Raw genomic sequence first — 26,531 nt, 5'->3', positions numbered from 1 at the left:
GTTTGTTTGAATGAGAATATGGCAACCATCAAATATAGAAACCCTTATGAAGAAGAAACAAGCTTGATATGATATGATAGATTTTGATGACGTCCACGAAGCTAAAGTAGCTTATGGGACCTACACGATCACCCCCCAAGGCAGGAGCAGAACTTATCTAGCTTGAAACTTCTTTGATCTCTGGAAAAAATGTCATTTACAACCTGACAATTTCATAAGTTAAGCCATTTAATTCCTCACCATATAAAACAAGTATGTGACTTGGTTTGGAAAATGCACACTTCAGTTTCAATGAGAGTCTGCTGAAACCGTAAAATTTCCCCCATTGACTATCATATCACTACTAAAGGCTTCGGAACTGAACTATGCAGAGAGTGCATACTAGATTGATTTAAAATAGTTCAACATCCTACGAGTCTTGATTTATTCCCACTGTGTACAAATGAGCAATACAAAATGCACAGTTTAATGTTGTTTTAGGTAGATAAGTCCCTGGTAGAATATTTTATGACTTCCACCATTATGCTTTCCATTGAGGATCTAGAACCGCAGCAGATATGTTTGACATTATTGTCATCTGGCATTAAAAGACCCAGTAGTGTCTGGACTCCACATCAAAGGGGGGCCAGATTTACAAGCCGAAAGATCCATTTAATGGTAAATATGGGAAGAGGAGCAAAATCGCCCCCATGACGATGTCATATGATGCAATCCAAAATTTATGTTATGCCTATGAAACAAAAATGAAAAAATACCTGATTAATAAACTAACGTAATCAAGCATATCTTCCATATTTTGCAGGATGATCAGAAAGATACCTGTCACCATATTCAAGGCATTTTGAGAAATGAAAATAAGGAGCATTTAGCTTTGAAATATTTCTTTAAAAATTATATAGATACTTGAGGTTTTTCTGTGAAAAATCACAAACATTTCAGGAAAAAGTATTTTGCTTTCATGTCATGTCAAAAAGAGCATGTTCTTGATAGAGGTGCTTAGTACACTTTCCCCATCAATTCTCTATGTAGAGGTTATCTTTCTGCAAAACACAGAAAGCGAATGACAATCCAATGACTAATTTTACATACAGGATTCTTTGATTATTGTAGAGACAATCAGATGTTTTCTGGTTGTACCAAAACTTAATCCTATCAGAAAATGAATTCAGTGACATCCTCTTAGCAAACCTGTTACAAGTTATTTGAACTTTGTCAGATGAACACTAACACTTGTTTGTAACCTTTATCCAAAGAATGTTCCATTCCAAGAATTTCACCTCAAGCATCTTTATTTTGTCAGAATGGGAAAATTTTCTGCAGAAAGTTCTCTAATGTGAACATTTCTGCATAGATTTAAATAAAAAGTTACTTCAAATTGTTGAAACCATGATTGCCTACTGAACATGCCATCCACTTCTTACTTTCATGAATGGTAACTGATGGTTGCAACAACTTGATATGAATAAACTGCATTATTTTATTTATAAATATACAGTTCATGCCCAGAGCATGCCGCTGAAATCAATTTGTGAATTAAATATAGGGCTACAACCCAAATCTTCATTTTCTGCAAGATTGTGTTCTGCAGGAAGTACATAAGGCTCTCTTAAGTCAGGGGATCTTTCACATGCAATACCATAGTCTTGCAAGATCTGCGGTGTTTTTAGAGAGGCTGCTTGTCTTTCCAAAACTACAAGCAACTTATCCTCAAACTCAAAAATTAAGTATTTATCGTTGCACACTACACATTAAGAAAAAAGAGAATCAGTGACAGAATTCAGTGTAATCTGGTGCTAGTAATAGTACAGATGCAATGAGATTATTTGTGTACAAAAGGCACTTACAGTCCACAAGATGAGCAAGATGTCGTATGTTTTTTACTTTCACCCCATTGAACTTCAAAACCTGACTCCAGCATTCATAACAAAATTAGTGGTTGTCATTGTATTTCTCTTCACAAAAATTGTCTAGTCAGCAAGGTGAGGGAAGATATGCATTCATATGGGAAAGGGTACTAACTTACCTGTTGATTGCTCATGTTTTCATATCCAAGATTAACTTCATTGGCCAAAATCTGTTCTCAAAACACAATCATGCAATGCCCATTAATAAGATATTTCAACAAAATACTGCTCTAACAGGAGACCTGTGAACTGCATGGGCAAAAGAAAACACAGACCTGTGATAAAATGACTATTTGCTCCCCTTCAAATTGTGGCAAACAGTATCGAGCCTTAGCTAATAGTCTTAGCTGAAACACGAAGACAATCATAATTGAGTTAATCTGATAGTAATCACGTCACAAATAATACATTCAAGGAGCTCATAGAAGTATCAGCAGTATCCAGCTTACCCCCATGGTATCCTCACTTTCATTGCTGTATTATACAAAGAAGAGGAAAAGGTTAAAAATAAAGTTAGCTAGAAATCAAGTATTTGATACAAACTAATGGATGAAATCATGCCATAAATAGTTGTGTAAAAGAACTAGAATCTAGCTCACACTTGTTATTGCAAAAATTCATTAATGTCTGAGAAGATATAAACACTAATATTTGTGAACAGAACTTTTGAGGGGCACTCACTCAATTAATGGTTCCGAAAGAGGTGTAAACACTAGTCCTGCAACAATGAGATATGAAGGTCGAGCTTCTTCGATGTGATATGGCACCTAGGAACAAAAATTTATATTTACTGAAACGCATATACAATCCTGGAAGGGATGTCCTTCGCTTTGAGGAGAATACCATATACAGATAAAATCTCTCTCTAATATATATCCAAAAGCTCCAACCTATAACCATTTTAAAGATAACAAAGAACACAGAATAATAAACAAAGCAGACTTACAAGGTGTACACGAGGGTTTAAAGTTGTAACAACATTCATTTTCCTTCCTTCTCTAATAATACCAATCTCTGCCTTGTCACCTGCATATCTAGATGTTTGAAAAATCGGGGTTATTTCAAGATTTGCACCAATGAAGTGAAAAACAAAACAACTGCATATTGGAATGATAGGACTACTTAGAAATTATCCAAATAAGTTCCTTCCTTCTCTGATAATTGTATCAAACTGCTTAAAGATGAGAGATTATCAGTACACAAATTACTTCTCACTGATGAGATATCCAAATGCAATACGTTCTGAGAATCGGAAAGGTACAGTTCCTTCATTCGCCACAGCTACACCATCAAAGCTTACAATAACATCTCCCTGTTCACAGATGACAAATCAAACAGGACAACTTTTGAGACCTCTTAAGAGTTATTTGAAAACTACAATATACAGATACCACTTTCTATTTCAAATCTGTCTTGTCAGCTCCTAGTTGACTCCATAACAAGTTATAGGTTCCAGGAAAGTGTTACATTTTGATTTATTAATGTACTACGACCTATTTGTTGATTAGATTGGTGATAGGTTGCTTCCAATAATTGTGCATAAGTTGCCATGTCCCTCTTCATCAACCCCGCCCCCCTCAAATTCAATTCTGTTCTTTCTGGTTAGAGTGAGAGATTTCTTTTGAGGGAACCTATCAAGGAGTCTCAAATGTGGGTGGTGTCTTTTCACCTAAAGGATATGAAAACTATTCAACCACATATATGTTGTTGGTAAAAAGTATTATAGCTGACAGGTAGAATTGGTATCCGAAAGGGTGCGTCGTTGAGTCACCCCTTCGGGAAAGTATATGTACATTGTTTGAATGAACTATTGGATCATCATTATCATTGTAATCGTTGTAATTGGAATTGCATATTGTAAAGTATCCTGTTCTGCATTACATTCTAATACCTTAATGCGATAAGTATCCATTTACCCTGTACCGTAAACATTTGGTGCCGTTGCCAGGGAATGGGTGACAGGCAGGAATACTCACCACTATATGAAGGGTATAAAATGTAAATACGAAGGGGGGAATGGAAAATCATTTGATCTTTTAAAAAATGAAATAAAAAATGTAAATATTATGAAGAAAAATAAAATACGATCAACATCTTCTTTTGTCAATGACGAGAATGATATGGTTGAAGGATTTGGGAGGTTTAGTGGCAAGAGGAAGAACAAAGGGCGAGTTAGGTTTTAGGAAAGGATCTTTGCGGAATCCAGGTAGGGTCTAGAACAAAGGAGACTCTTAAATATATGTGTGTGTTTGCGATTGAAAATGTATAAAATTTCATATGATTGTGAAATGTGAATACCTATATAGAAAGAATATTAATCATATCCGAAGAATTAATTAAAGGAATGAACTTTCATGTGTCTATAATTTGAGTGTATAAATATGATCAGGTTTATAAGTTGGTAATTAAATTGCTTCTGTGTATTGCATGGAACATTGAGTGTTATCTTTTCTTTATGGTTTCTTCAGAATGTACTTGTCAGGATATTTTGTGACCTTGTATCAGTACAGAGGCATTTATAATATTATTTTGATTCATGATTGTGTTGTTACTTTATGCTCATACCTTGCACATGATGTGTTTGTGTACTTTTGATGTGTATGGAACCCAAAACACTACGGTTAGGGCTTAGGGCTATCCTAGGGGTATAGGACCCAAGAATGCTTCCTAAACCTTCATATTGGATGTTTGGATGTCTTCTTTGTGTAATTATACATCCTGTTTGCATGTTGAGCAGGGTGGGTTAGGTGTGCTAGGACCCATAAGTGATCGCTAGAGGATCCTATGTAGTAGAGACTAGGGCTCTGAGTAGGCTGGCTCTACATGTGACTTTGTAATCAAGTGAAAACATTAATTAAATAAATGAGTTTTGGAGGTTTGGGTTAACACATTAATAAAAAAAAGAGATATCTGAGCCACATTTGTCCTATTGGAGTACTAGGACAATATGTCATTCTGTATATGGCCTAGACGTGGCAAGGTGACAATGGTTTAGGAGGTTGATCCCAACATTAAGGAAAGTGTGTTGAGGCCGCATATGCCTTGCTAGAGTACTGGGACCATATGTCATTTTGGATAAGGTCTGGAAGTGGTAGGGTGACAATGGTTCAAGATGTTGAACCCAACATTTGAGGGGTATGTGATGAAACACCTAGAAGTATCATAAGCCCACACTCATGTTGTTATTGGCTTCGATTATCCTTTGTGTTTGATCCCTCTTTTATGATTTTTTTTTTTTGGGAAATGGTTAATTGTAGCCTTAGAGTGCCTTAAAACCTATGTAGATCATGGTCTTATCTCCTAGCTCAAGGGAGTGGACCATTTATGGTTCCACGAGGTTGGGTGTTAAAATATTTTGACGTATTATTCATGGTTCGTGGATGGCTCTGTATGGATCCTTGTTGGAAAGTTGTTGAAGATTATCATGAAGTCCTAATGCTGAATTACTATTGTAATTAAATCTATGTATTGTTTTGTAATTATAATGTTAACTCCTAAAAGGGGTCTTAAGATCATATGCATATGTATCATGAATTCAAAAGCAATATAAAAGGGAGAAGGATATCTCTAGGAGAAATGAAGGAAAAATAAAATATGTTGAATTGTTTCAAAAAGCTTAATGAAGTAATAATGATGTTACAACATGTATTTCCTTACGTTTATGATTTGGATAATGGTAACAATAGTATGTTGTGATGTATAAAAGAACCTTGCACCTTACTAAAAGTGAATGTCATAGAATGAACAATAGAGAAGAAAGAATTAGAGAATGGAATATGATTAGTAAACATGTGAAGTTGAAGACTTAATCTACTTAATGTGACATTAAAATAGATTAACGCAAGTTAAGTAGGCAATAAATGCATTTGATTTACAAGGTCTTGTGCCTTACAAAATGGAAATGGTTAAAGTAATTGTATGTTATGAGTCGAAGTTACGGCTATCACTTGGAATTAATAATCGAAATCAACAGGGGAGATTATCTAGTTGTTGGGTCTCTTACCCTAACTCCGATAACGATTACTATGAGGATTATCATAAATGAAAATGACTAAGTTTTAGTTGAGATTTAAGTGGTTGTTCTTACCCTAAACTATTATGAACAAATGAGTGGATATTGAAATAAATAACAAACGAAGTAGGAAAAGATAACTAGAGATGAGTTTAACATATGTTTTAGTTTAAGTTTCCTTTCTTACATAATTAAGGAAATTGTAATGTTTAAAGGGAAATTAAGTGAATGATGAATTAAGTCACTTACAAACTAGAAGTTACTTGATAACTAGGTAGTACTGTCAAAGAACAACATTAGTGAACCTGTTGAAAATCTTAAATCTAGAGTAAGGTAAACAAAGCAATTAAAAAAGAAGAAGCTATTACTTTCTTCATTTAAGGATAGGCAGATCAAAATGGCAAGTAATGTCCGCTTTCTTCAAATTCAAAGAAATTCAAATGGTAGAATGCTTTAGAATCTATGCAATTGAGAATATGCTAATATTTAAATAACAGCCACCCACCGCTCTCAAGACTTCACTGGCTGGGGATGTTGGTTCAACTGCTCGTATCAATACACCCTGCAAGGAAATATTTTTATTAAGTCAACAATTACACTCAAAGGTTGATGGAAACACATGCTAAAAGTAAGAAATCCTTAACATCAAAAACAAAAGAAGCAAGCATGTAGGATATATAGGGCATCCACCAAATCAAATAATACACAAGAATAGTAGCAATGCATTGGAGGCATTATATACTCATTTCAATTGTAGTCATCATTTTAAGGGCAAGTGAAACTAGAATTTTTTAATTTCTAATAACATAAATTAAATATTCATATATTCATTTAATAGGTAACAACTTCATTAGTCACATATTGTTGTGGGGCCAACACTACAAAATGATAGATTGTCATAGATATACATGTGTATAAACACACGAGCTTAAAGAAATTCAGTGGTGTGTCAAATACATGTAATCCTCCCTTTTCTCTTAGATTAATTAAAGTAACATTGAAGGTTACATAGAAATTGTTGTGGCCAAATGATGGATTTACCATGTTCTCTCTGTGTACTTATTGAAGGAACATTATGTACAATTTGCTAAGACTGAACAAACTCCACTCTAACAATATAGAATAAATTAGACACCAACATATAAAGGAGGCAAAGGTACCGGACTTCCTATATAGAAGAGAATAAGAAAGTAACAATTTCCAAATAACAATGTATATTTCCTAAGTATTGTAATGGAAAAAATTTCATACCTATACCTTCATCTTTTATGGTTTGGGCCAACTTGACAAGATAAGATAAGATAAATTTATTAATGTTCAACAAGTGATCATGAACGGATCAATGGGACTAAAGAGCTAAACAAGAGAACAACCAACAACTGGACACCAAAAAGTGACTAGAGAACAATAGAAAGGAGCGAGATAGAACCCAAGACCTCACTAGACCTGGGGGAGAGTGGAAGGGGCGATAAGACAACCTTGAGCCACCAAACAAAACTACTAAGTTGAAGAGGTGGTAAAAGACCCCAACACCGAAGGATAACCATAGGAGTGGGAGTGAAGCAATGTTGATGAGGCTCCCTCTAGAGGTGACCCATTCGACAAGGAGGTGTGTCTCTTTGCAAGTAAGATTTGCAAGGTCTCATAGAACTAGCAGGAGAAGGTGAAGTTAAATTCTTTTTGGTGCCACACAAGTCCCAATAAAGAATGAAATAATGTGTTTATTGTATAAAGAGTGCAAAGGTTGCTAAAAGGAGTGTTCTTGTAGACAAATGACCTTTTGTAGATAAAGAGGAACACATCTCTAATATGTATACCCGAAGGAGGAGAGAGATTGGGCCTCCCTGAAAGGTAGTAAAACCTACCTCTAATCTAATAGTAGGACACGAAAAGATAAAATGCTCCTCAAACTCCACCTCCCTGAGAGTACAAAACTGGAAAATCATGTCAGACCTATCCAATTGGTGGTTGGTCTCAACACATAGATGGTGGGAACCTTCTTTGAATGACTCAAGGGGAATTCTAAGGGAATGCAGCCAATGACAAGAGGTATTAAAAGAGTGGATAATGCTGCCATCTCGAAGCTCGAAAAAGTGCTCAGCAAAGAAAGCCATCATCCCTAGTGCACCTATTCTATTCCTTCCTCGGGGGAGGAGGTGGGGAGGGGCATCCTAGAGAGTACTGAAATGGGGGAAGATAATCAATCTCAATATCAATAGTACCCAAGAGAGTTGCGGCAGCAACAAGCCAACAATGAGATTGACAGTTGAAAGTAGTAGAAAGAACAAGGGACTCGAAGGAGCAATATGCAAGGTAGGGATACCTTTGGCGAACATTGCAAGAATCAACAAAGCAACGAAGACAATCTAAGAACCAAATGAGGTCAAAAATGGCCTCAAGCCTAAAGGGGCAAGCCCCAAACTTTGCAAGGACAATACTGGTAGGTGTAGATTGTCTACATCTAATAGACTGTCAAGGAGGATATGAATCACTCAATGGAAGCCTAGTCAGACTCAAGTAGTGAAGGTCCCCAAACCACGAAGTTGTAAATAATAGTAGGTTGAATAAGAGTATCAAGAAGTGTCATCTTGAACAAGATGTCTTGGAAGTGATGCCTGAAACACTCTCTCAAGAAGACCAAGGGACCTAAAATCCTTGTTAATATGTAGATGAAGGGCAAGCCTTGAACTGAATCAAGGTCTTGAAAACTTGATCCCTAAGAAGGTATAGTAGAAAATGTCGAGCACAAAGCCACTGACGAGAGGTTTTAACTTTAAGGCAATTGAAGAACATAATCTTAGTTTTACCCAAGCTCAAAGTCAACCTCCTCATATTGCAAAAAGAAGCCAAGCAATCTAATTGCCTCTATAAACCCTTAGGAGAAGAGGCCAAAAGAATAACATCACTAATAGGAAAGAGGGATATGGACCAAAGTCTAGTGGAGAAGGCACCCATTATCCACCAAAAGGTGCTCTTGAAGAAATTCCTCTAACTCATCACTCTAAATCCCAAATAGAGTAGGAGATAGAGGGCAATCCTGATTTACCCCAATGGTGTTGTTAATGAAGTTGGAGAAACTAGTGGGAGTCCTAAGACGACCCAAGAGCACCTCGCACAATCTCGTAATGGCAGTGTGGAGAGCCGTCAAGATGAGTATATGACACAACATCTAAAAAAGGGCCTTCCGAGGGGCTATGTCAACAAAGCAAGAAAAAGTCTTTAAGGAGTTAGAACGAGCCACCTCAATGATAGTGTGGAGAGTCAAGATGTGATTCATAGTCTAATAATCCTACCAGAAACCTGCCAGAATAAAAGTGTTCTCTATGGAGTAATTGTTAGAGTAAATGGGACATTTATCTAATTATTTATCATTTAGGTCTTTTACTTTCTTTTTCACTTAAGCTAAACATAAGTGCTTTATTCAACTAGACTTTTCCTTTTTAGCTATAGATTAATTGTAGCTGATCTTAACTTAACTCCTACTTTGCATCACTTTAGTTGTTCTAAATTCAAGACTACAGCATCTCTTGCTTTCTATTAAGCACGTCAATCATTCATTGTAATTGTATCCCAGTTCATTATTGTGCTTGATCAATATACAATTCCACATTTGCTTGATCTCTTTTCTTGGCTCCACTGGTTATACTTATTTCATCAACTCCTACATGGTATTAGAGCTCCAAACCTGTCAAGTTATTATCCATATGGTTCAGGCATCCAACCTTGGGTGAATATTTTGTGCACATTGGGGTCAAATGGAGGTTGTCATCGTGTCATCACATCAAAGACCCCAAGGATTGACTATTGTTTCATCAAAATCCAAGCAATTGAAAACCTGGGTCAAATTAGTTTTGGGCACAGGAATCAAGACAAAATCTTGGGGTAGTTGAGAAATTTGGACACTTTTGCCCAAACAAATATCACTATCACGCTCAAATAGCTTGAAAATCCATAAATTGATGATCAAATTGTCAAAATCAAAGCCAGTAAAAATCACGCAAGCATTTTGGGGCTGCACATAGATCAAGGCAATACTATACATACACTAACGCGAGCGCCCACATTAGTGCTGCAAAAATGTATACGCATGTCAAAAAATATAGCAAATAAACATTTGTAGAGCTTTACACGATTTTAAAAATAAACTATGAAAAAGGCATGTGTTTTAAGGGTTTAAAAAATGTGAAAAGGGAGGTGTACACTAATTTTCTTCAATAAGTACTTGCTGCAGTTTGCTGACTTTGGCAGCTAGCAATTTGGATTTCAATTCTCACATTTTCCAGTTTATGGGAGTGGTTTCTCCTATCTCTATTGGATTTATTTCTCCCTAAGGGAAGAAATGTTGTTTGTCGGCAATGAATCATCTATCTTTAGGAAATTGTAATCGACGTAGGAGCTACTTCATTTGGGGTATTCCTATCCTTCTTTTCTCACTCATATTGGGGGATATTCATTGAACTATTGTGACAGATTCAGTACTTGAGGGGACATCTTGAGTCCTTTATGATTGTCACATGCACTTTCTTTTCATTGCATCTCTCGTTTTTAGAAAGGGGTTTCTTCCCATGTATTTTTGGCCTCTTCTTTGTTTAGTGAGACCTTATTGGTTTGAGTCTATCTTCCAAGGCATTTGGGAACGAGAACAAGAGTCAGGTGATGCATTTCTAGAACATTTCCTAAAGATTCAAAAATAGGGGATGACAATATACAAATTTTTAAAATGTGTGTGTATGTTGGTGGGGTGGGCAGTGTGGGTGTGTATGGGTGGAAGTGTTTGGGATTGTGAGTGTGTGTGTGCGTGTGTGTGAATTTTTCAAACTGTACTAAGATATTAGAGAGAGAGAGAGAGAGAGAGAGAGAGAGAGAGAGAGAGATGGCAATAATTGATAACAACAAGAAATAGGAAAATAAACCATTGCACAAATTACAACAATAGTATAACAACATAAATGATGATAGCAACAATATAAATCAGGATAACAATATTACAACAATAATCTCAAACATCAAAACCATGGTCTATCAACATAAATATTAAACTCAAGATGTCACAAACATGTAAGTGGAAGTTTCAAACATCAAAATATAAAAGGCTATGGGCACAGGATATGAAATCAAGCCTCATTCTAGCAATCAATATCCAAAGGCTCCTTATCATCTAAGTCACTATCTCACTCTAGCAAAAGTGGATCATCCAATGGTAGCCCGACCAGCCCTGGTTGTACCTCCTTCATTTGACTTTGGTTGTCCATGAACAAGAATTTGGACCTTGTGGGTGTTGAAGATTGTAGCTGCAATAGAGATCTTTATCTCTGATTTTGCTATATATTGAAATTGAGATACGTAATGTTCCTGTTATAAAATAAATCATTAATCAAACTATTATTAATAGGCTGATTGATTTAATATATTTCGGACCTATTTTTGTTTTGTTTCTATAATTTATGTTGCCGTCGGCTATCTTTGTACACCCTTGGAAACTTTTCCCCTACGGGTATTTAAGCACTGCTTGTAGGTAGTCATTAGGTATGCAATTTGGATTATTTTCTATGTACTGTGAATTCTTGTTGGAGTTCTTTGTTGTTCGCCATTTCGGAAGTGAAAGACCTTCCCTATTTGGTTTGTCTGGTTTCGGTGGGATTGACCCTCACCTTATTCCATTGCCTGTAACACTTTGCTCGAATGTGGCAAATTGGAGCACCATCATATTGTGAATTGGAGAAATCATTGTGTTTAATTTGATCAATTCTCTGTTGTATGTATTGGGTAATTCAATCTCTTTGTTTATCTGCATTTAAACTCTCTATTGTTACACCATCTGTCCACCCTTCTCCATTTTCCTTCAACTCAACGCATCACCTGTATAGTCCCTCTCTTCAGGCATTCCTTTCCAAACATACTGTACGACCTTAGACTTTCACCCATGTAAGGTCCTCATTAGTATACCGTACGGCCTAGTTACCCCCCCCACTGTACGACCTTATTTTTCCGGCACAGTTATCAACTCTACCACCTTCGTATACCATCCCTCACCTCCACTGTACAGTTGCACCCTTTGACCGTACAACATCCCTCCTTATAACCGTACGACCATCACATGTCCATCCTATCATACAACCTACCTCCTTGAGCCGTACAACCATTTCTCCTCCCTCACCATACAGACATAGGGAATAACAAGAGTGGTATTTTAATAGTGCATTTCACATGGGGAAAATACTTCCATGTACACCTCAGAAAAGGGACATAACAAGATAATACCTATGTTTACCGTATGGATTAATTAAGCAATGCACACAGGAAATAGACACGAACACCGAATAGCAAACAACAGAACTCTTATTATTATTTGCATATACCAACAGTACATCATGCTTTCCTCATAAGATATCTCTCTCTACAATGCTTCCCGAAGGGGTTATAAATACTTTCCGAAGAACTTTCCCGAAGGAGTCCGTCGGCCAGGTACATTATACCCGCTACAAACTGTTTACCCGTTGGCTACATAACGAGACTTTTACCGAAGGGACCCGTCGGCCGATGCACAATTTCTACCGACGACATCATCCCCCCCAAAAAGAAAAGTCATCTCCTTCCAGTCGTAAAACTCCCTCCTGATCCGGTTCCATAATTTGCCCCTTTTCATCCTCTTCTCCGTTAGAATCTGACGAGAGGGCTTCGTCCCCGATCATCTGAGTGTGCAGATCAATGACATACTTCCGACCTTTGCTTTCGAGTGAAAGTATTTTTCTTCTAATCGTGCTTTGCTTTTGCTTGTATTAGCCACCCCCAACCCAAAATAGCATCGTACCCCTTCCGCTTGAGAGGAATCACAACGATGTCCAACAGGAATGGTTGTGTTCCGATTGTCATTGGTTGTGCTGTGAGTATTCCCAATGGCTTGATTCCATGTTGATCGGCCGTTAGCAACTAGAAGGTAGGTGGCCATAATGTCGGCCGGCCCAACTTCTTCCAAGTATCCTCTGGTAGCACATTGACATTGGATCCTCCATCGACGATCGTGTCCGTTAGTACAGTCCTGAGAATGCCCATTTCAACAACCGCCGGATAGCGTCCAGAGGAAAGATCTAACAACATCGGATCTTTTGCACTTGTACCCCCCTGTTTGTTGTTGTCTTGCTCTACGGGTTGCTTAGCACTTGGGACTATATTTGTGAGGGCCGTACGGAGTTGAGGCATCATGAGCAACAGATCATTTATCCTGACGGGTAGCTCAGTTTGCAATATTTGCCGTACAATGTTCTGTTCTGCACAGTTCCTGACTGAGCTACTTGGCGAGTCCTTTAGGTGTGCCATTTCTACCTGTGTTGCTTTCTGGATCTCTGCCCTTGCTTCCTCCAGTCTCTTTTTTTCTTCCACTGGGTCAGGATATAGCTTTGCCTATTTCCGAGTGATTGCCAGAACTTCTTCGTCTGTCCCTACGGTAATCAAATTTACTCCGGACTTCGGACACTTAGTATCATCATGATCTCCAGGTCCACACCAACGGCATAGCAGCTTCGGTGTGTTTGTCGTTGTGCACTCCCAGGCGAAGTGACCCCACAGATTGCATGCGCGGCATTGAACGATTGGCCGACCATTCGCATCGTACTGAATTCGACTCCTTCCTCCATTGTTGTTGTTGCCACCATTGTTGTTATTGCTATTGTTGTTTGGACCGCGCCGGTTGTTTCTATATCCGCCTGATGTGGCACCTTCCGTACTGGTGTTCCCGTTTCCTCCTGACGGGGATGCCTCCTATGATAGGAACACTTGCTGTGGTGTCCTTGTTTTTAAATTGAAAGGGCATTCCTTTACTGAGTGTCCCAGGATTTGACAGATTTCACAAAACTGATCTTTGAGGCAAGATCCCTTCGTATGGCCTTCTTTCTTACATTTCGTGCACCATAGGTCATTGCCCTTAGCTTCCTTGTTCATGCTTTTGAATTCCTTCATCATCTGCATCATGTCCTTCTGGAGGGCACGAACCTTCTTGTTGCTTCCTTCGTCATCGCTGCTATCATCTCCTGAGGATGCATCGTCATCTGAATCGGATGAGCTGGTCTTCTTCTTCTTCTTTGTCTTCTGGTCACTTTCGAGGTTCATTGCTCGATTGTACGCTTCATTGTATGTGGATGGTGGCACGATCTTCATCTTTTTCCGCAGCTTCGGGTGAAGGCCTTCAATCAACCATCTTTTCTGGAGCCCATATGCCAGTTTATTCTCCATTTTACTGATTAAGTCCTACAATCTCCTAGCAAAGATCCGTACTGTTTCATTCTTCTTTTGCTTGGTATTGAATATCTCTGCAACAATTTCATTGTCATCACGCAAAAGTTGAAATTCTGCGATGAACTCCTTAATGTTATCCCTACTATTTAATTTCTGTGGATCGGCATCAGTAAACCAATCAATGGCAACACCCCCTAGGGTTGCGGGAAATTGTCGGATCCATTCATTTGTATCTGTTATGCCATTCGCCCTCCAGATCGTTTCACATGTTTTACAATGTCGAATGGGATCAGCTGCTTCATCACCATCAAATTTAGGCAATTTTTCCTTCGGACCTGCCATTATCACTGTATGTTGAGGGTTTTGTTGTGTACCTACGCTGTTTTGAGCACCTGCGTTGTTCTGAGCTCTCGCGCTGTTTTGAACACCCGCGCTGTTCTGCACACCCGTGCTGTTTTCAACACCCGCACTGTTTTCAATACCCGCGCTGTTTTCTGCTTCCGCGTTGTTTGGTGAAGAAGAGGGTTCGTCAACCGAAGCTGTTCGTTCCGGAAGTATATCTCGGACGAAGAGGTCACTCCACGCTCGTGCTCCTTCGGCACTCCGAGCCGTGCGAGTCGATCTCCTTCCGTTAGGATTCTCTTCCCGTGGCGTATGCAGGTTCAGAAACTCCTCCCTCGCTTCTTCCACCAAATCAAGCCGTTGTCGAGTCTCCTTCAACAATCCTTCTGCACTCTTGTTTCTGTCGAAAATGTTCTGAAACCTCCTTCGACGCTCTATCTGCTGAGCCAAAATTAAAATTTCCTGCGCAACGCGTATGTCATCTTTTTCCTTCAGCTTACACTTATCTTTGTTCAACTGATTCGGCATTTAATTCATATCCACCTACCTGCGTGCCAAATCCATCGGGCAACGGCGCCAAATGTTTACCATATGGATTAATTAAGCAATGCACACAGGAAATAGACACGAACACCGAACAGCAAACAGCAGAACTCTTATTATTATTTGCATATACCAACAGTACATCATGCTTTCCTCATAAGATATCTCTCTTTACAATGCTTCACGAAGGGGTTATAAATACTCTCCGAAGAACTTTTCCGAAGGAGTCCGTCGGCCAGGTACATTATACCTGCTACAAACTGTTTACTCGTCGACTACATAACAAGACTTTTACCGAAGGGACCCGTTGGCCGATGCACAATTTCTACCGACGACAACCTATCTATTGTGTTTACAGCTCGAGAAGATATTTATGATAATATTTGAAATATCATTCTATGAAAATACATGTGTCATGCGAAGAGGCATGTGTTTGGAACTATGCATAGCCTTGGTTTTGGAAATTGAAGGGACCTTTAGTTGTGATATGAAGAGTCTCAATTCTATGTATCCATGAGTTCTTTTTTGTGTGTAGATACAACTATATCAAAGTCAAAGCATTGTACATGAATATTAATTATCAATAAAAGAGAAATTTTTCTGGTGTGGCTGGGTTTTCCCCTTCAAGCTAAAGGGTTTTCCCAAGATAAATGTCTTGTGTCTTATTGTGCCTATTTTTTTCTATTTTTCTTTTTTTTTTATCATTATTCTGGGAAAAACATTAACATGATATTAGAGTCAAGTTAGATAACAACACAAAGTGCTAAGATCTCATTACTTGGTTTTTGTTGCATGCTTAATCTATTCTATATGATATTTGTCTTTAGCATCTTGCTTTTCCCATCAAGTCCGTCTTGGTGATATTCTACCCATCACATTCAAGATGACTTGTGATCAAGTTCTCTGCTCAAGCTTACTCTTGTCCTTATGCTTTATTGCCGGATGATTATTTTATTGGTTTGTTTTCTCTTCTAGCTGTATGCTATTAGACTCCTCGTTTCATTGTGGATGATGTCTTGGCATCATGACTTGCCCAGCATAATGTTTCCTTGGCACCATTATAACTTATCATTTTTGGCTTTGCATTTAATTAGGTTATTGATATCGGGTATGTCCTGTCCTGTTCCTTCTTTCGTCAATTTTATTTTGCTCCTATGTATTTTATATTTATGAAGCTTCAATATTGGTGAATTTGTACACCTATGTACTGCATGCCTCATTTTTTTACTGTCTCATGTGTTTGATGATATTATATTCATGTTATTTTCTTTTTCTTTTCTGCAGTTAGTTATGCGTGATAAGTGAAAGGACAAGCCTATCTGAAGTCAAAATTGATGATGGTTTTCATCGCGCAAAGGTTGGGCTCCTTTCCACTCACTTTCAAGCAATGGCGTCATCTGCTCTATTGAACTCCACAACCTCGCAAACCTCGGCAGTTTCTTCTTCTAGTCAGCATAAGTTGACAGGTTCTGTTGCGTATAAGAGAGTGTGGTTATAATTATTGGGTGCTATTGTGTATGTAGCAAGGTTGTCAACACTATTATTTGCATGACGATTCTCTGTGAAGTTCTGGCAGAGTATCAAGTTTCTTACATCCTGGTCTGCATTTAGTTGTCTCACAATATGATTATTGCCAGTATTTGATTCTGAATCTAGCAATCAATGATTGATTGACTAGGTATCTTGCTAAATACAGTTTATGTTGGTAGTTTTTAGACTCGTCGAGTAATTTTGTGGGGAGATTTTTAGAATGGAATTCATTCCTTCTTTCTAAGTCAAGGGAACTTTGTTGTGAAACACAGGCCTTTTTCATGTTATTGTCTCTAGGATCTTTTCACCTGCAGTCTGTTAGATCCTTTGCATATTTGCAGCATAGTCATTTGTTCTATCATCTGTTTGAAAGATACCATTTTATAAGTCTACTCCTCTAGGTAAAATAGAGATCAAGGAAGGGCAGAGGGAGACTTTTGATGACATTATTTTAAAAGGATCACAGTATTGATTCCCTTAAATTTGATGCCAAGTATGCTCCACTGAAGGCACTCATGGTATCCAACAAACTTGGCTTTGTCTTTGCTGCTCATACACAAGGATTTTGTGTTACTAAGACTGCAAAGCTTGTACTAGTTGCAAAGAATTTGAAAGGCAGCAATTTCCTTTGGTATACCTCACTACAAAGGAATGAGGATTCTATGATTATGATTTTTTTGTTATATAACTGGAAATAGAGTATACCTTTGCATTGATCTCTATGATAGGTTGACCTTATGAGTAGTTATTTATCTCTCTTGGTTGCAGGACACAATGGGATGATGATAGATTATGTAGATTGTATGAGGATGTTGTTTGCAATTTTGGACTGAATTGATGATGCATGTATTAAAAGAGAAAGATCATATACAAGAAATGATATCTGGCGGGAAATGTTTCAGCTTGAAAGGGAGACTAAACCAACTATCCTATTGTGGTGATCAAAGTTGTTCCTGTTGAGAGGGAGTTTCTGTAGAATCTCAACCATTCTTATACATGTTGCTAATGAGTTCTTCTCTACGAGATAAGTTCAAGGTGAAATCCCTTGTGAATGAATCCTTTTCTTAGTTCTTCTCTGTGAGAGAAGTCCAAGGTGAAATCCCTTGTTCCACCTTACGTGATGAGGCATGGTGGAAATGCATTCTTCTTAAGGAGAAGTCTGAAGTGAAAGCCCTTGTTCCACCCTCTGCGTTGAGGCATGATGGAAATGCATTCTTCTCAAGGAGAAGTTTGAGATCAAAGCCCTCATTCGACCCTCTGCGAGTAGGTACAGTGGATCCACCCTCTAGAATGAGGCTTGATAGAAATGTGTTATTTTCAAGGAGAAGTCTAAGGTGAAAGCCTTCATCCCACCCTCTATGAGTAGGCATGGTGGAAGTCGTGTGTGTGACTCAATGACTTTGATTTTTTGCGACTATGATGAATTGTGTTATGCTGAGACAACAAGTTTTAATGAGATGAAAATTTATCATTAACATCTTTTGGTTGCAGCTATGTGTTCCTACTATACTAAAGACCTCTTTCTTGCTAAAAGGGAGTGTTGAAGATTATAGTTGTGATAGAGATCTTTATCTCCGCTTTTGCAATAAATTGAAACTGAGATAATAACTATGTATTGTGTATACAACTGGAGAAGATATTTATGATAATATTTGAAATATTATTATATGAAAAGGCACGTGTCATGCGAAGAGGCATGTGTTTGGAAATATGAAGAGACTTATTTTTAGAAATTAAAGGGACCTTCAGTTGTGATATGAAGAGTCTCTCAACTCTATATTATATACATGAGTGTTCTTTTATGTGTAGATACAACTATATCAAAGTGAAAGCATTGTACTTGAATATTTATTATCAATAAAAGAGATTTTTGTTGGTGTGGCTGGGACATTCCCTTCAAGCTGAAGGATTTTCTCGGGATAAGTGTATTTTGTCTTATTGTGCCTATTTTTCTCTATTTTACTTTATTGTTGTTTCTTGCAGAGTAACGTGAATTGCTGCGATTCAAGCAATTTAACGATCTGACTTAAGGCATGTGATTCATGGTGTGTCGGTGAATCAGCTCGCTGATTCATGTGCCAAAAATTGCTTGAATTGGCGATTTTTGTTAAAAATCGCCAGAAATTGGCAAAATCGGCAAGTTTGTAAAAAATCACCAAAAATCACCAATTTTAAAATCTTTAAATTTCAAGGCTTTTTTCACCTTGCCAATTCATAGGCGATTCACAATTCGAGTAGGCCTTGCCGATTCCGATCCGATTCCAATTTTTGGTTCTTTAACTTTCTCATTATTCTAGGCAAAACATTAATAGTGCCCACCCAAATTGTTGCTTTGGTCAAAAGACCCTTTTTATGTTATTATTTGTTGAAGAAGGAATACCTCTAAAATCAGAAAAATCAAACCTTGTAACACTATAGTGGCATGCAGCAAGACTAGCAGCATTGTAGTGACTGAAAATCGCTTTGATTCATCAATTAATCTTGTCTTAGAGCACCCATAAACACTGATCTGTCTAGTGACAAATAGTCCCACTAGTCTCCATTAATCATCCTTCTAGAATGGCTTGATTTGTCCATCAATAAGCACTATAAATCCCACCCAAATAATGACTAGCTACTACATTTCTTGATTAAGATCCCTTCAAAAATTCAACCAAAATTAGGAATTACCAGAAACAAAAATACATTGCTCAAATGCAACCTTTGTAATTCACCATAAAGGGATTGGAAGGTTTGAGCTAGTTTATTTCTGGATTTGATTGTGTATGTTTTTTTATCATCAACGTTTCGGATCACACTCTGTGATCCAGCATCAGGATGAGAGAGTGCAAGAATGAAAAATGAAAAATATGAAAAAAACACACACAATCAAATCCAGAAATAAACTAGCTCACATCTAATGGATTGTGGAAATTTGACACTGTTGACTGGAAGTTGTTATTCTCAATTTGAACCTTGAGGGTTTCAATCCTCAAGAGAAAAGATGAACATCATTCAATCTTAGATGAAGAAAATTGTTTATCAAAAACAGATGCCTTTCTCATCATTCAAGCCACTCTATAAATTTTTATGGATTTTAATCTTATTCATTTTTTTCAGCTTTTATTCTCCGAAAAATTATTTAAATATCTTTTTTTTTAAAAATACATCAGGCACTTTTTGATAATTTAAATTTAGGTTCCTTTTTCGAAATAAACATATTTTTATCTTTCTAATGATCTAAAAAAATAATTTGATCAGCAACAATTTCTTTGGTGATTTTAATTTATTCATTGAAATAATGATACATGACACGTTTAACATCAGAGGTAACATATCAAAAGCATGCATTTGCAAGCAGTAACAAAATCAAATCCAAAACCTATCTTATCCTCTTATCATTTTTCATGCAGCAAAATGGTTATTCTATTATTTGAACGGAGAGAACTAAGTGTTAATTAGTGGAGACTACTTATACAACATCCAATTAGTATACAAAAAAACCAAAGTTAGGCTAAGGATCTTTTCTCAGCCTATGTCCACTAAGAGGACATGATAATGTCATACAATGCTCACAGAAACATTCGAAAGATGCCAAAGCTACATATTAAATAGTTACATAAAGATTGTAATCTCATATCACACCACCTAAGAAAAATCAGAGAATAAATTAAATGTCCTGAATGAAGAAATTCCATAATGGAGTCAAGTGGGAAAAAAGGACTTTGTAGGAATGGCATACAGAGAGAAAATTCTAAACTAGTATGCTGGGATGGGAAACTACAAAATCTGAAAACAAATGGAAATGAACAGGGGAAGTTGGAGGGAAATGAGAATAAAGGACGTTGAAGGAATGGCATGTTCGGAAGGTAAACTCCAAAATCTAGACAGAAATGGGAAGAAATGATTTACTAGCAATGGCATGTTGAGATGGGAAACTCTGAAATCTCAACAAAGCATGAAAAAGGATTAAAAAGCCTCATATTTAGAATTTTTTTAAAATTTTAGGTTCATGGCAAAGCAATGGAGGGAGGAAAAGCACAAAATTACCGAGGCAGGCCAAATGAAGAATCCTTTGATCAATTACCATTGATGGGCAAAGTAAGAGTTTAGAAGCTAGATTATGCTAGGAAAGAGGGAACAGAAACTTAGAGGGATATATGTAATGGTGGCTTTGAAGGACTGCCATGCCAAGAAGGTAAAGTCTGAAATAGCAGATCGAGATATAAAACTTTGAAATCTCAAAAGGAAAGAAAATAGGTAAGATGACTTGGAAGGAAATGGGAATAAGGGACTAGAAGGACTGACATGTCAGGATGGAAAACTTGAATATGGCATGCTGCAACGGAAAAGTCCAAAATGGGAAAATCTAAAATATTGAAATGAAGAGAAATGGTTAAGAGAACTCGGAGGAAATTAGAAAAGGGGACTTGGAAGGAATATCATGTAGTATAGGAAACTTAAAAATTCCAATCAAGCTCAGAAAATGATCAAAATCCTAAAACTTTTGAAATTTAAGTTGGTGACAAAGCAATGTAAGCAATACAAAGAATGACCAAGGGGAGCCATTGAGAATCCTCTACTTGGTAATCATAATGCAAATAGTAAGGGTTTAGCATCTAGGGCATGAAAGAAAACCCAAAAATAGACTAAACAAAGTAAAAAATTAAAATATATTCCACGGTTTAAGGCATATTCATCAACTCTAGAAGGTTTTTCGCTTCAGCTGCTTTTTGCCACATTTACTCCTTGGACTTTTTGTGAGTGATTGTTTGACTTAAAAAACACATCGAAAACATGGAAAATATGCAAATAAGGAATACTTTTTTTTCTCTTAAAAGTTTTGTAAACCCATATTTAACATGTAAGATTAATGCATTCTAGAATGAACTGAAATTATCTTTAAGTGTTTTGAAGAACAATTTTCTCAAATTTAAAAAATGTACAAGGTTAGTTCATTTATTTTCATTTTTTCCAAACATACAAATTGATAATTATTTCTGATTTTTTTAAACAACTAAGTTTTACATATTTTATTTCATTGAATTGATCCAATTTACATTGTTGATTGATTACAATTTAAATGATTTACAGTTGCACACTTTATTTGAATCAATTGTTATTTTAAATAGAGGTTCATGTTTTAGGATTAGAGAATGTTAATTTTGTCATAGTTATTACTTTGATCACCACATTATTGTATTACATTTCGATATTTTAAATACATCTGAATTTTACATGACTTTTTAATATTATGTTCAAATTATATTTTTTAAACACATTCTTTCTATCAATATTACTATTATACAGTGGTATCTTGCTTATATAGAGTTCAGCCTAATCATGTCACGTTACAATCCACTTATGAATGTGGTTTCTCCAACAATTAATCATCACAAATGTTGGAAAGGAAATTGCATGCCCAGGAATCCTCCTATCTAAACCCAAATGCAGACTAATACCCATTGGCCCCAAGAGGCAGGCATATTGGACATCCATCATGATGTGGTCTAATTAGATGGTGATCTCATATCTGCTCCCCTTTCTTGCATTTACTTCTCCATAAGATTGCTTGGTGAGTTATAGATAGACTACATTTAGAATATGCATTTCCCTTTATCACACAGCAATTATTGATTATACCATTTCATATAAATATACTTGTGGAATATAGAATTAGTTTGTAAGTCTGTTGTTTCATTCTTGAGATACTAATCGCTGCTCTTTTAGACGAGTCCAAATGTTGATTGGTTTGATGTTCTTATTCAATCAAATTCTTCCATCTCTATATTTCCATGTCTCTTTGAAGAGGGACAACTTTTGGAAGTTGCTATCTTTAAAGGATGGTCACAACCTTTCATAGCCATGCCTCCTCACAACCAAAACCAACCACTGCCTCTATTGTTATTATTATTATATAACATTAATTGCTTCATATTAATAAAGGAAACTACTGGTCTTTTATTACAATTTTTTGTCTACGTGATAACTAATACAATACTCTTTATAAGTGAATTGCTGCTCATAAAACTCCCAACCAACATATTAATTTAGCTAGTTATTCAATTCTGACATATACATTTTTTTTTCAATGGATCTGTAATAACCCCCCCCTAAAAAAAAACAATACTGGATTGGGACGATTATCAATTACTTATCAAGAAACCTCAGATGGTATTATCTCCAGCGAAATGCACAAGTGATATAGATAAATCTACCAGCAATATTCATTAATGATTCAATAACTGAACATTAAACGGATATAGATAGCTATATAAAAAAACCTGATTTTGCATTGGTAATACATTTAGCTTCCTTCAATGTCCTTAATCCATAACGTGAAATGGTACTTTAGACGATTGGTGGCAGATTAGGAAAAGATTACTGGGTCGCCCCTCTGTGAATCCAATCGCAGGTAATGGAATGAAATTTTCTGGCCCTCGAATTCAATTTACTAGCCCCGAAACAAGGTCACAAGTCCAATATTTAGTTGTGCGCTGACCTCCCAAATCACAACTGTGAAAGAACCTGATAGTAGTCGTTCCGCAGTCGCTCCAGCCAACCTAGTTGCGGATAGGTCAGAGATCCATTCTATTTCCAGCGTCGAGCTATGCTGGGTCTGCGATTTAATTTCCCAAACTCCAAATGAGTGGCGCTGATGATCCTGCCGGTCGCGTTGACTGTTATTCTCAACCTACGACGAGTTCTGTACAAATACTCTGAACCGATGCGAGTGCGGTCCTGTTGCGGAATGTGATGAATCGAAGCCCAAGCAATCGGATGACTACGTGAACTTCAACTATACTGATTTTGCTGGCACGGGTTGGGCTGTCTGGACGCGGAAAGAATCAGGTGGTTTGCTTGATTAATAATCGCAAGGCTTCTTAGCTTCCTTCGAGCCCTCCAAATCTGTAACTGGTTAAAACCCTTTTCCCTCTGACAAACTCTCACGAAATCCGGCCTTAAGCCACAACTCTGCTCCAATGAAATGGCTGTGGTGCCACCTCCAATATTGCAATAATTCGGGTGATATTCCACCCCCTCAAAATTGCTTATCAATGGGAGTTATCGTTCCCAAAGATAGACTGAAAATTTGCAGACCAAATGACTACAAATTGCTTCAATTGTAGAAGAAGAAGAATCCACAAAATCCCTTTTCTGAATGGGTGCCTCATGTCCTCTATTTATTCACTTTTTTGAGAAGTCGCTAGAAGCTTCCGGAATTGTCTTTTATAATGTACTTTTTTAATTGTTTAACTTTATAAGATTGAATAAATAACTTTATAAAGTTAAAGTACAACCTTAATTTAATATTAGAACAAGTAGGCCCCACTTACTGAATTATTATTCTCCGAGAGCAAAAATGTAACCATCTGGAAATAAAATGACTCTCTTTCCAAAATCATTTGCCTACCAGAGTCAATGATAGGCAAATTCCCCTGTTAAAGTTATGTCACTAGAAAGGGGACATGACAGGATTACTGTATGATACATTTACCTCTTGGATCAATTTATTTATTCTAACTGAAATGGATGGTGGAGGAGGTATTAGGTGGCTTATGAAATTTTATGTGTCTTTGGCCTCATGATTACCTCTAGTAGTATCAGTGATAGCCTTTTCTACACTAAGGATATAAAGATAATTTAAATATGACTAATAATGAATGAAATTTAATTTAATTACTGAACCACTAATAATGCAAGCAATGGTTCGTGATACACTACAAAAGGAAAATTATTTTTTGGAAATGATGAAATATGATAATCACAATAATGCAATTTAAGTCTTTGCAACTTTGATTATTAAAGTTATTGTTTCATTCTAAACTCAAATAAATTAGTAACTTTATTAATAACTTGCAATAGGCTAAACAAGAATAGCAATCATTACAATAATAACTTATAAGCATAAACAAAGTCAGAATTATTTTATATTTTCTGGGGTATAGCAAAGGATGTGCAAACTCATATATACCTCATTTGAAGTTATGTTGAGACATTCTCTAAGTGCTGGATTCTCCAATTTCTGAAGTAGCACACCTAGACAAGGAAACCCTGCAAATGAAATACCACAATGAATATAATGCCAAGGTGTTAATATGACCTAGAATCTAAATCAAACTATATTACAACCAACTTGAAAAGTACTTTATTAATTTTTACAACTATGAAATGAAGCAAAATGCATCCACATTAAATTCATGTGAAAATATAAATTCTAAAATCTCTTAATCTTAGATCTTGTTAGCTACTCGTCATCATAAAAACAGATGAAGCCACATCAAATAACTTAATATCTACAAAATATTTGAGGACATCAAAAAAAGAGAGTAAGAAGACAACTACAACTCGATTGGAAATTTATCAGACATACCAGAATATTGCAAAGTAATCAGCAGCACAGATGGGCCAATAACAATCTACATGCAAGGAGTGTAAGTCTATCCAAATCTTAGAAGAATGTTATTTCTCACTGAAGGAGATCTTCCAAAGTTACTACTTTAAGTACAAACAAATAACATGAAACGTCAGGTGAAACTGAAAGTATAAAGATCTGGCCACACAAAAACTGCTTTGCAGTTCTGTATAGAGAAGTGTTTCTCCAAGATTGTAGGACTGAGCGCTGGGGATGTGGTCACAAATACAATTACAAATAATTTTTCCCAAATTTACAGTAGATATGTATGTGTATCGAACATAGAATTATAAAAAACATTATTTCGAAACATGCATATTACTTAATTTAGGGAATATACGACTGATTTCCTTCTGATATGTATGTAGGTATGTACATGTATATAAATACGTGAAGGCAATTGGTGATATGTTCCCTAAACGTAGTTATATGCATGCAATCCAAGACTATTTTATACAAATACATGTTTGATATATAAATATATATGTATGCAAGTATGTAAACATATATGTATATACATACATACATATGTAAATATGTGTGTGTGTGTGCGCGCGCATGTGTACATATAGATATATACATATGGCATGGAAATGTGAGAAGAGATTTCAAGGATGGGCAAAAAATTTAAAATTTATAATATAAATAAATAAAGATATTGAAGATAAATTTATGAAAAAATCTTCATAACATGCATATTACATAATTTAGAGAACACATGTATGCGTATGTATATAAATATATGAAGGAAATCAGTGATATGTTCCCTATAATATCCATTCAATACATACTATTTATATGTTCAATGCATACACATGTGCACATCATATACATATTAACATACATACATATGTATGCATGTATGTATGTATACATCACACATACATTTACACAAACAAACATGTGTATGTCTATGAATGCATATGCATGTATATATATATATATATATATATATATATATACTTATTTAGATACATATCTATATACATATATATAAATGTATACATACATATGCATGTATGTATCTATATATGTATGTTATAATTAGACTTCAGTAAATTGGTTCACAATACTATTCAAAGAAATGTTTCTCAAATTTCTATGAGGGGGAGATAAGGCAACTTGGTGATGGAATTCTAAGGACAAAGATCTTGAATCTATAGTTTGCATCCATTTGATGGGATTGGAGAAGAGATATTGATTTTGAAAGCCATTTGAGTGTTCCTTAGAAGCTTGGGTGGGTGGAGTCACTGGCGAGACTACATCTAGGAGAGTCCAAGTTCATCCATGATTCCTTGCAAAAATAGTTAGAAGTGTAAGTGGGAGTTTAGTTTGAGTTAAAATGGAAAGATTTGAAGATAAAAGCTATATTTTCGTTGCATGTTGTAAAATCAAATCTATAAGAGAAAGAGTTGTTATCCATTGAATGAATAGCATAAGTCCCTTTGTGACAACCAACATATCACATCATAAAATTGAGTTAATTCCACAATTGAAAGAACCTTTAAGTCATTTCATGATCTTACATTGCAAGCGTAGCACGGGAGATGACCTTGTATAAGAGGGGATTTGA

At 36.4% G+C, this 26,531-nt stretch overlaps 1 protein-coding gene across 3 annotated transcripts in view; it reads right to left on the bottom strand.

Moving 5' to 3' along the window:
- Window positions 1–864: 864 nt before the first annotated feature.
- DEG2 (DEGP protease 2) overlaps window positions 865–26,531 on the bottom strand; it is a 254,542-nt gene continuing 228,875 nt past the window's right edge. For all 3 annotated transcript variants that reach the window (XM_089800920.1, XM_089800921.1, XM_089800922.1), the window contains exons 12-21: window positions 24,518–24,597; window positions 6,422–6,478; window positions 3,113–3,216; window positions 2,851–2,938; window positions 2,586–2,671; window positions 2,354–2,378; window positions 2,180–2,251; window positions 2,024–2,074; window positions 1,845–1,905; window positions 865–1,741 (exon numbers count right to left, since the gene is read on the bottom strand). In XM_089800920.1, the coding sequence (XP_089657046.1) occupies window positions 1,497–1,741; window positions 1,845–1,905; window positions 2,024–2,074; window positions 2,180–2,251; window positions 2,354–2,378; window positions 2,586–2,671; window positions 2,851–2,938; window positions 3,113–3,216; window positions 6,422–6,478; window positions 24,518–24,597 (869 nt within the window). In that variant the 3' untranslated portion in view covers window positions 865–1,496. The remainder of the gene's footprint in view (window positions 1,742–1,844; window positions 1,906–2,023; window positions 2,075–2,179; window positions 2,252–2,353; window positions 2,379–2,585; window positions 2,672–2,850; window positions 2,939–3,112; window positions 3,217–6,421; window positions 6,479–24,517; window positions 24,598–26,531) is intronic.

Source organism: Cupressus sempervirens, chromosome 9 (assembly GCF_028749045.1).
Source record: "Cupressus sempervirens isolate cs-2001-9-10 chromosome 9, ASM2874904v1, whole genome shotgun sequence".
NCBI classification, from domain to species: domain Eukaryota; kingdom Viridiplantae; phylum Streptophyta; class Pinopsida; order Cupressales; family Cupressaceae; genus Cupressus; species Cupressus sempervirens.
Note: the sequence above shows the minus strand (reverse complement) of the source record. Positions and strands in the feature narration are given on the sequence as shown.